This window comes from Papaver somniferum, chromosome 10, assembly GCF_003573695.1.
Source record: "Papaver somniferum cultivar HN1 chromosome 10, ASM357369v1, whole genome shotgun sequence".
In the NCBI taxonomy this organism is placed as follows: domain Eukaryota; kingdom Viridiplantae; phylum Streptophyta; class Magnoliopsida; order Ranunculales; family Papaveraceae; genus Papaver; species Papaver somniferum.
This window is the reverse complement of record NC_039367.1, coordinates 93,532,331-93,543,408: the sequence shown is the minus strand read 5'-3', so window position 1 is coordinate 93,543,408 and position 11,078 is coordinate 93,532,331. Positions and strand designations below refer to the sequence as shown.

At 39.1% G+C, this 11,078-nt stretch overlaps 1 protein-coding gene across 1 annotated transcript; it reads left to right on the top strand.

Annotated features, from left to right (window-relative positions):
* Positions 1-8,885: 8,885 nt before the first annotated feature.
* On the top strand, positions 8,886-10,792 carry LOC113319459 (heparan-alpha-glucosaminide N-acetyltransferase-like). Its single transcript, XM_026567709.1, has one exon. It carries the CDS (start codon positions 9,042-9,044, stop codon positions 10,440-10,442), a length of 1,401 nt encoding a protein of 466 aa, XP_026423494.1. The 5' UTR covers positions 8,886-9,041; the 3' UTR covers positions 10,443-10,792.
* The last annotated feature ends 286 nt before the right edge of the window (positions 10,793-11,078 follow it).

Genomic DNA, 11,078 nt, shown 5'->3' with positions numbered 1-11,078 from the left:
ATTTGAACTAGTTATGGTTGAAATGAATAAGGTTGATATGAGAGTAATTATATGGATAACCTCGGTTAACTATTTGTGAACCAACATGGTTTACACGTTTAGGTACGGCTACATAAACCTAAATGAGGGTACATTTCATTTGTGTGTAACAATTTAAGTTCGATCTAACGGTTGAAAGATATTAGCTTGGTTAAATCAGGTTTTTCATCTAACAGTGAATATTGAATGCTTTGTTACCAAGGTAACTTGGATTGCAAACCCTGATTTGAAAACTATATAAAGGAGAACTCTAGAAACTGGGAAAATTAATCCCCACACCTCATGTGTGTTACTAGTTGCATAACTAGAGTTGATTCTACTTTAACCTTAGGTTTCTTCTCGTGACCATGTAGGTTAACGATTTGAAGTCTTCATTGGGATTGTGAAGCCAGACCCAACTATTATCTTTGTAGTTGCGTGATCTGATCTTGCTGTTTCTATCGTGTTGAGTGCAATTGAAATAATTGGCTCAAGATTTTATATCTCCGACAGGCAAGATAGAAAAGTAATCACAAATAAACTTCGTCTCATCGTTTGTGATTCCACAATAACTTTTTTCGCTAGTTGATTAAGTTTGTTGTGAGGTGATTGATAATACTAGGTTGTTCTTCGAGAATATAAGTACGATTTATCAATTGGTTCCTGTTCACCTTGATTTATCAAAAGACGGAACAAAAACTCTTGGGTATTTCTGTGGGAGACAGATTTATTCAATCATATAGACTTTTCTGTGTGAGACAGATTTGTCTATCAAGTCTTCGACTTTGGGTAATATCAACTCTTAGTTATGGGTTAGATCAACTAAGGGAATTTAGTGCGTAGTATCCTGCTGGGATCAGAGACGTAAGGAGCGCAACTGTACCTTGAATCAGTGTTATATTGATTAGGGTTCAACTACAGTCCAATCCGAAATTAATTGGTAGTAGGCTAGTGTCTGTAGCGGCTTAATACTATGTGGTGTTCAATCTGGATTAGGTTCCGGGGTTTTTCTGCATTTACAGTTTCCTCGTTAACAAAATTACGGTGTCTGTGTAATTTCTTTTCTGCATTATATTTTGTTATATAATTGAAATATCACAGGTTGTGCGTTAATATCAATCAATTATAATATCCAACCTTTGGTTGTTGATTTACATTGATTGACACTTGAACATTGGTCTTTGGTACCGTTCAAGTAATTCCTCTTATATTCAATCAGGATCGCAGATTTCTATTTGCTGATTGCGGATTGAATTAAGAGTTAGAGATATTAAACTCTTTGATATATTTTAATCTAGATTGAGTCTGACTTTCTAGTTGATTATCTAGAAAGTGTATTGGAGTAAGTCCTCTCAGGTTGCAAAACGAATTGTTGGTGTGGTTGTTAGACCCCCGCATCTTCAGAGAACTTAAAGGGATTATGGTCGCCTTGGGTAGGGTCTTCAATATTGGGTGTCGAAATCTCAGTTCCATGTGCTCTCGCGAGTCATTGGCTATCGATCTCGCCTTAACTGTGTTAGTATTTTGACCTGCTCAGGTTGTTTGTATGACAGTATACCAGGCCTTAGATACTCCCGTGAGTAAGAAGCCCCAATACATTGCCGGCTTTGACACAGTCATCTCCCTAGTGAAGGGTGTCGTCCATTTATATTCCCCCTGTATTGTCCTTTCAAGGAGGTCACTCCTAACCATTGCAGTTGGGATCCTCCCCTCCAGTATCAACAATCAGTGTTGTCGTGACCTCGTGCTTTTTCGCCTACATGGATACTAGACGCGAGATCACACCCTAAATGGGGTTTCTTTGGACCGAGTGTGGAATCCATGCCAGGCCATCTACTATCTCCACTGCCACGTTTAGACACCGCTTGCCGGAGAACTTTTCGCTGAGTGGTTCGCTCTCAGTGGCCTCCAGTGCAGAGGCATTACGCCCCAATAAGTAACTTCTCCAGGATGCCCCAATTGCGACGTGTGTTAGGGCTTAAGGGTCGCCTCTTACACACTGTGCAGTCCTCCGGTCACATAGTTTTGTGCGAACTAAGTTGACACGCCGCAATCATAGTCCCGGGATCCCTAGGTAGAGGGTTTATAATAGTATCTTACCGCCCCCTATTGAGGTCTTACGAGTGAATTTGTAGCTTTTTCGCGTAGACTTTGTTTCTCCCTTACTTGCTCGCACGTAGAAAGTACTTTGCTTCATATTAAGATTTCTTTGAGTCAGTACGCGATCCACTTTCTTCGTTACAACATTTCGCCATTTTTAAATGATGGCTTTCACAGGACATGTTTCGTCTCTCTCGTCTTCAAATGTTGTTTTTTCGATGTCCAATATCAGATTTAGCATCTTGTCGTGGATCTGTGATTTCTCCTTTGTTTCCACTGTCGGTTAGGTGATTGTTATCAGTATGAATAGAGTATTATTTTCCATCTTGAGTAATTCAAGCTGCGCGTGAGTACTTATAAATGTTTCTCGCGTGGTGCCATCTGTCTCCCTATGATGCTCGCGCTCTGTTACCTTATCCACTTCTGTTTACTTCTCAATGAATGGAATTCGCCACTGATTAGCCTTGCGATACCTTCTATTTTTAAATATTTTCTTTATTTTTCGCAAACTTGCCTTCGCACTTGTCTTTTCAGATTCGGATCGAGTTTCTGCCCTTTTCCTCAGGGTTTTGTCACGACGTTCTTTCTTCATGCCGGGCTCTTTTGTTCCACTTGTATTACATTGACCATCAGCCTCTCTGCCCGTCTATCATCCTTTACATTCTGTCTCTGTTTTTCTTTTAGCTTCGCTTTCCCTTCATACTGCTTGACATCTGCTTCATTACATCTTTTTGCATTGACATAATCCCCCACGATCTCTCCGATTCATGATGGCATTGGGAATCAAATTCGTCTAAGGAAAGTTGACGCCACTCCCATGACTCCATGTATCCAGGGTCTCGTGATGATGACGTTGTATGGCGAGTCTACATTCACGACACAGAAGGTTACCACCGTTTCCAGGGTTCCCACGAGAATGACTAGAGTGATCTCGCCCTTTGGCCTTGACGCGACACTATTGAACCCGTAGATTGTGTATGTGGAAGTGGTAAGGTCAGAATCATTTATCCCATAGTTCTGAATGCATGATAGAACAATAAATCTACCGAACTCTCCATATCCACCAAAATTTTATTAATCGTCCATGGTCGTCCTTTCTCATCTTCACTTTCTTCCCGCTTTGAGTGTGGTTGCATAGTCATGGTGACTACTAAAGGGTCTGAATGCATTCATATTCCCGTTGGGGTGTCCTCTGTTATAAAAGAGATTGGTTGTTTCTGCCATTCCTCGAGTACAAGGCTCTTGGTTACTAGATGTATCTCTTCGCCGTTTCGATCCCTTTTGTAGACTCGACTTTAAACATTGTCGTGGAAATCGTTGATGTCCTTAGCGGAGTGCATGATTGAGTTTATGTGCCTTGAATTTTACCCAATCTCAATGCCATGGATGGTAGATGGATGTTGTTGCGGCGGTACCCTTGGCTGCTCGCGTGTTTCTAGAAACTGTTTCAGCTTCCCTCTTTCAATTAGCCTTAACAGAATTCGTCGTATATTTCTGCAAACCGTAGTCCCATGACCATGGAACCGGTGCTATGCGCAGAAATCTCCTCCTCCCTGTAGGGGTTCTTGCCCAATATTCCCTGGTAATTCTATTTCCTCGATTGCTAGGACTGTTTCCCAAATTTTTTCTATTGGGGTGTTTAATCTGGGGATTACATCATCGAATGGTGGGTAGTTCGGTATTCGCTCAAACCTTGGATTATTATTATATCCTGACCGTCGGTCATTGTTAAATCGACCTTCTTGATTGTCGTACCTCCTTGTTGGGTAGTTGTACGCATGAAGTCTTTCCCCGTATTCTCTTCCGAACCACTTTTCATCTTTTCTTGACAAGGCTACCTCCATTGCGGTGTTCACTTTTACTTGTTTTCCTCGTTCGTCACCTGGGAGGCTTTCCACATTACTTGCTATTCGCGGCATAAGTGTCGCGCTTCATCCCTTCACAACATTAATGGCCATCATATTATCGTGCATCTCCTTTTGTTTCTATTCTAAAGCTATGAATTCTTCTTGATACTCTCTCAGTTCTTGCATATCGATTTTGTTTTTCAGTCGGAATATCTCTACGTATAAGAGGTTTGTAAGGTACAGAGCTAATCCACAACCTCGCCTCAACTAAGACCACCATTAGTACGAAGAAGAAGGAAATTTAGCGAAGAGTAGTCATGCGATGACAAAGAAGACTTACGAAGAGGAGCCTCGCGATTAATACAAGGCGACACTCACCATGTCATATGCGAAGTAGCAAGGCGGGAAGACAGTGACATCTTCCCAGAGCCTGGCGAATGAGACAAACTGATATAAGATCAACATATATAGATATTTTGCATGTGATCATCTGTTGTCTTCTACTGATGTATTTGCCTATATAAGGATTCAAATAATGAAGAGAGAGGAAGGTTGCAAAAGAGAGAATTCAGTCAAGTAAAAGGATCAAGAACACTCATAAGAGAAAAGCCACAGAGTTCATTCCAAGCTTTGTTTCTTCCATCATTGGTTGTTCAATACCATTGTATTCATTGTAATAACTTCATGAATCTAATACAAAGTGTTTGCGAAAGATCGTACTAGTGTCAAGTGGTGCATTATCTTATTAATGTCAAAGTTGATTCTCGTGACTTAGGCTTTTTTTATTATCATCTCATCGGGTGTAGCTATCGAATTTTTGATAGTTACATTTTGGCGCTAGAAACAGGGGGATTATAAATAACTTGGCAAGCACTAAGCAATAGTTTCATGCCATTGTTTGACAAACAAGACACTATCATTTCAAGAGCCGGCCGTGAGGCATAGCATTTCCGACCCTTACCTCGTGACAAGAAACCCCAATGGGGATCAAGGCCCAAGTTTTGCACAAATGACTCTAGTCTATGCAAAAATGATCTCTTTGTTTGTATTTGCTTGGATTTAGTACTTCAATAAATAGGGGCAACATCTTCATAACTTATAATAATTTCAAAAAGGTCTATGGTCTCAACAATATGCAAATATATCCACAACTAAAAATTCTTTTTCTTTTTTGGTAATCTAGCAAATTTAAAAAGCATGACGGTCGTTTTAGTCAGTAATTTTAATTAGAGATATTAGTAATTTTAATTAGAGATATTAGGGAGATAGAAGAAAAAAAACCCATTATTATCAATAATTGTGGCAAAAATCAATTGTTTTGTGAACATGTATTCAACATTGTCAACTTATTATGCTTTTTTTTTTTTTGAAGAACTTAAATGTAAAAAATTATGGAAAGCTCAAATGACCGTCGATCAAAGTCTAGGTATCAAACAACAAACAAATGTAGGGGCGAAATATCGTACAAGACAAATATACAACTTCGTTCTAAACAAAACAATTGTTAAAGTTTGCGGATATCCAACTCAAAACTAACTGGAAATGAGTGGAGCGGCTCTTCCATATTATAGTTAAGTTAATTATGCGGAATCTAGCGATGTGAGACTATTGTCCTTTCACACGCCCCCTCACGTGTAAGGCTAGTCATTCATTCGGCCTAACATGTGGACTTACGTACGAGTGACCGGTCAATCGGTAACAGGTGTACATGTGACTAAATCGGTACAAATTGTACCACTCGGCCTACACCCCGGGTGTACAAGCGACAAAATCGGTACACTTTGGCCAATAATTCAGCTTACACCCGATGTACATCAGGTCTGGGTCTGGGGCTTGGCTCTGATACCATGTTAAAGTTTGAGGGAATCCAATTCAAGACCAATTAATGAGTGGAGCGGCCCTTCCATATTATATTTAAGTTAATTATGCGGAATCTAGCGATGTGGGACTATTGTCCTTTCACAACAACCTTTAGCACGAAGATATAACAATTACTAAGAAACAAGGCGAAGAATATTCACGCAAGAACAGAAAAAGAGCACGAACGAATACTTACGCGGTAAAGATAACGCGATTACTAACTCCATTAGAAGAAGCGCGAAGAGCCGAACAACAACGCGACAGATAGGACTGCTCCCAAAAACATGGCGTGTAAGACAAACTGAAACAGAATCAGTCAACTATGATCCTAACGTGAATCATGATTGATAAATTTGCCTATATAAGGACTTAGAAATGATAAACAGAAATAGTCAATTGAGAGAGATAAGCTAAGAAAGTTATCAGTAAAGAAAGAAACAAGTTCCATCTTAGAACTTAGCCTGCATTCTCGTATTTCTCCATTATCATGTATGAAACTCAGCTTGAATTCAGTGTAAGAGCTATATGCATTCATTATAAAGAGTTTGCAGAGATTATATAAATATCAAAGTGGTGAATAATATCATTAATGTTTAAGTTGATCAACATAACTTCGACTTTATGTTATTATCATTACAAGGATGTAGTTGTGGGAATTTCCGCAACTACAACAAACAACTCAAGTTTTAATCTCAAATGGAGATTTAAGTGTCATTCTACTCTTTTTTGCTATATCTCATTGTCACGGACTCACCGCAACTGTAATCTTCCGTCCTTGACCTAAAATTAAATAAAATCTTTTGATGGATGTAATGTCATGCATATGCATACGGGTTCTTATGAATGGGCGTGTTGGAAGAGTCAGATTCTGACAAACAACTAAATTCGATGTTTACGCAAGTAGTTGGCTAGTTGCTCATCTCTTTATACTCCTTGTCCTTTTTTTAATGATTTCCTCTCCAATAAAGGTTCACAGACTTTTCTTCTATTCATTCATTTTGAATTAATAACCAAATAACGCGTGAGGAGGACCACATTGATTGAACCAGTTACGCAGAGCAGCCCAAGCCCCTACGATCACAAATTTCTTTGTTTTTGCCTTTAGAGCAACTGCAATGGAACGACCAAAACCAAACACCAAAAACCAAAAAAAACTATCAAATTTGGGTTTAGTCCGTGATGCTACACTACGATATTGGAGTATATTTAGTCGAGCGTGAATATAACACTCGTTTGCTGTGGGGCTTGGGTATAATTGACGCTTGAATGAGGCGTGTATAAAAATTACGTCCGTTGCAGGACGGAGATATAATCAACGCCTGATGTGGGACGAGAGTATAATAAACGCCCCACTAGTAGACGCAACTAATACACCGCCTGATGGGGAAATATCAAAGGAATTGAATGGGGCGTAGTTTAAATGTGTGCCTGTAACCGGGCGTACATTTTACTTACGTCTCCTGGGGCGTACTTTTTATCAACGCCTGTAATAAAGGAAGCTTATATGCACGCCTGATTAATGGAATGTAAGTTATATGCTCGCCTATTAACAAACGTAAGTTATATGTTCGCCTATTAACAAATGAAGTTTTAAGTTCCGCTCGATCAAATATGGTTTTGGTCCAACTTCCAGACCAAATATAGTCTACTTTTTAGTTTTACTCTAGTATTTGGTATTTACTCTGTTTGACTGTGGTTGATTTCTAGACCAAATATTTGGTTTTGATCGTACATTGTGGTTGCTCTTAGAGTACGTTTTTTAAGAACTATATATCTTTAGGATCGGCCTTTCTGAGTCTAACATACATCATCACATCAAGCTCGTTAGATATGTCTTTTCTAAAGACAGAAGACTCGGAGAAGGGAAAAATGATTTTTCTATAGAACGACTTTTTCATACGTTAGGCTCATGCTTCAAGACAAATTATGCTTAGCCACAAAAAAAATCGCATTTCACACAGTCCATACGTACAAGAAGATTTTATGTGTAAGTAAGATAGAGAAGGAAAATCTGAGTTCTAGTCACTGTGTGGCAAGCAACATCTAATCTAATCCTTTAAAGGACTAACTCGGTAGTAATCCCCACGTTGAATCGTGAGAAAACCCACGTCACTAACGGTGAACACTACCCATTCTTAATTTTGCTTAAACTAACAATAGGAGACACCATAGAGCTCCGGTTTGTTCACTCAAAACTGGACACCTGTTCATATTTTTTCTGTGGAAATAAGAATTATCTTGAAGATCATCAGTCTTTCTGAGTCTCACAAACATTATCGCGTTAAGCTAGATATTCTTTTCTAAAAGTAGAATGCTCAGAAAAGGAATGCGATTTTTCTTCTGAACGACTTTTTGCACTTTAGGTGCATGCTTCCTGACAAATGACGCTTGACCACAATAATTTGAAGGTTCTAAGTGCATGTACAATATTTTTACAAGAAATCTTAATGATAATCACTATACCACAGGAAATATATAGCTGGCAGCATATATATGTGTATAGATATTTTGATAATTGATACCACGTTCACATAATACAATTCATTCATCTCCACTTGATTACTTCATAAATTGGTAACCATTGCCCAGTCTACCATTTTGATTTAAGTAAACAGCTACTATTAGTTATGCCTGCCATGTCCATGTATATATTGAGATAGAACCTTATAAAAATGCATAAACAAATAAGTCAGCTAGTACAGATTACTTAGCAGACCGGTTCTAGTTTGGTGATTGTATATTTGTTGGTACTTCTTTCGTATGAAAAGAGGCAGCCAGACTTCCAAAAGAGTATATTGCTCCAAAAAGACAAAAAGAGACAGCTTTATTGACTCGTTGACATGGTTCGGTACGATGGTTTCCACTACGCTAGTAGAACGAGTCATATACTTGGAGTAGGTATTGACCGATTGCAACCGTAGTCAAGACGGCTCGATCGAAAATGCAATTAAGCGACGTGAGACCGATTCCTACCTTACAGATTACAAGTGGCCGGTCATCGTCATAACGAGAAAATCAAAGAAAATAAAAAAGATAAGTACGGAACTAATTATATAGAGAAAGGATCAGAGTTTTATTTTCCATATATTCTTCCTATTTAGAGAGAAGAGAAGAAGGAAGGCACGATCAGAACTTTCTATACAAAGAGATACTCAATAGCACCTTTAGATATTTTTATTCTTTCTTCTTCTTCTTCAACCAACAACAACAGCTAGGATGGGTGCTGGGGAAGGTAGAGTTCTTCTGCATAGCAATGACGATCACAATTTTGTGTCGATGGAAGAAGGGTTTGCTGATAGGGAGTTATCAGTAATGAATTCTTCAACACCGCTTAATCATGTCTATGTAAAGATTTCTAATGATTCAAAAATCAATAACATTAGTGTTAGTAAAGGAAGTATTGATCCGACAGATGTTGCTATGAAGCCGCCGCGTTTAGTTTCTCTTGACGTGTTCAGAGGACTCACGGTGGCTCTTATGGTACTTGTAGATCATGTCGGTGGTATCATACCTGCAATTAATCATTCTCCATGGGATGGTGTTACTCGAGCTGATTTTGTCATGCCGTTCTTCTTGTTCATTGTTGGAGTAGCGCTTGCGCTTGTTTATAAGAAATTGCCGTGCAGAGTTGATGCAACTAAGAAAGCTGTACTTCGAGCGCTCAAACTTTTTCTCTTCGGAGTTGTGCTTCAAGTAGGTTATTTACATAGAATCAACGATCTAACTTTTGGTGTTGATATTCTACAAATTAGATTAATGGGTACCTTACAGAGGATTGCAATAGCATATTTATTGACAGCTGTATGTGAGATTTGGCTCACGAGGGATGACGTTGTGAAATCAGGACGATCTATGCTGAAGAAGTATAAATTCCAGTGGATATTCGTTTTGGTGCTTACTGTTACGTATACTGCACTGTTGTATGGGCTACATGTTGCTGATTGGGAGTACCGAATTCCTAGTGAAAACTCTTCTTTCTCTTCAAACATTATGTCGGTGAAATGTGGAGTTCGTGGAGTCACTGGACCTGCCTGTAATGCTGTTGGAATGATTGACCGTAAATTGTTAGGCGTTCAACATTTATATAAGAGACCAACCTACGCTCGGACAAAGGAATGCAGCATGAGCTCGCCAGATAACGGCCCACTTCCACCGAATGCACCTAGCTGGTGTCAAGCCCCATTTGACCCGGAAGGAATTTTAAGTTCTGTGATGGCAATTGTTACCTGCATGATGGGTCTCCATTTTGGGCATGTAATTGTACACTTCAAGGATCACAAGGATAGGATATTATCTTGGACCATGCCTGCTGCTGGTCTAGTCATTGCGGGATTCATTTTGGACTTCTGTGGGATTCACCTAAACAAAGCGCTCTACTCTTTTAGCTACACATGCGTTACCGTTGGTGCTGCGGGCATTCTTTTGGTTGGAATTTATGTGATGGTTGATGTACTTGGGTTTCGAAAACCAGCACTGGTTTTTGAATGGATGGGGAAGCATGCTCTGGTGATTTATATCCTTGCAGCATGCAATGTTTTGCCTGTTCTTTTACAGGGTTTCTATTGGGAAAAACCAGAAAACAACTTTTTGAAATTACTTGGTATTGGCCAAACATAACCGATTCTAATAGTATAGGGTGAATTATGGAAGCATGAGCAAAAAGCGAAGCATGTCTTCTTAGGGTACTGCAAATGTAAAAAGAGATTCAATACAGTTTTGGAGGTTAGCTCAAATTTTATCCGTAGTAGAATGGGATAACAGCGGTCTGGTCTGTCCAATTATAGATAACGCTTTCACAGTTCCTGTAAAAGTGTCACTTAATGAAGCCTCCATTCCTTGTTTTCATTTAGTTAATAAATCAGCTCTTTGAGCTTTGCTTACCGGAAAAAGGCATTAAAAAGCCAAACATGTTGTTATGTCGAGAGGACATACTCTTAACATGTCAAAAATAAGCTTTTGAGGTAAAATACTTTATTCCCATCCAAAATGAAAGAAACTGGAGTGCTCTATAGAATTGCAGCTAATGTAGTTTATACTTTCATATGTGTTACCAAAGCGCATGCGCCATGTTATTAGATTTGCGAGGCGAGCCAGGGGGGCAGCCAGTCAGCACCCCACGAATTGGCGACTATTTGCACCTAATTTCACCTTGCACATGGATTTAAAGGTCAGATTTTGGATTCAAAACCTTGTCTTCTTCGGAATAAAATTATGAATTTTTTTAGCTTTAACATCCCGAGGAAGAACAGGAAC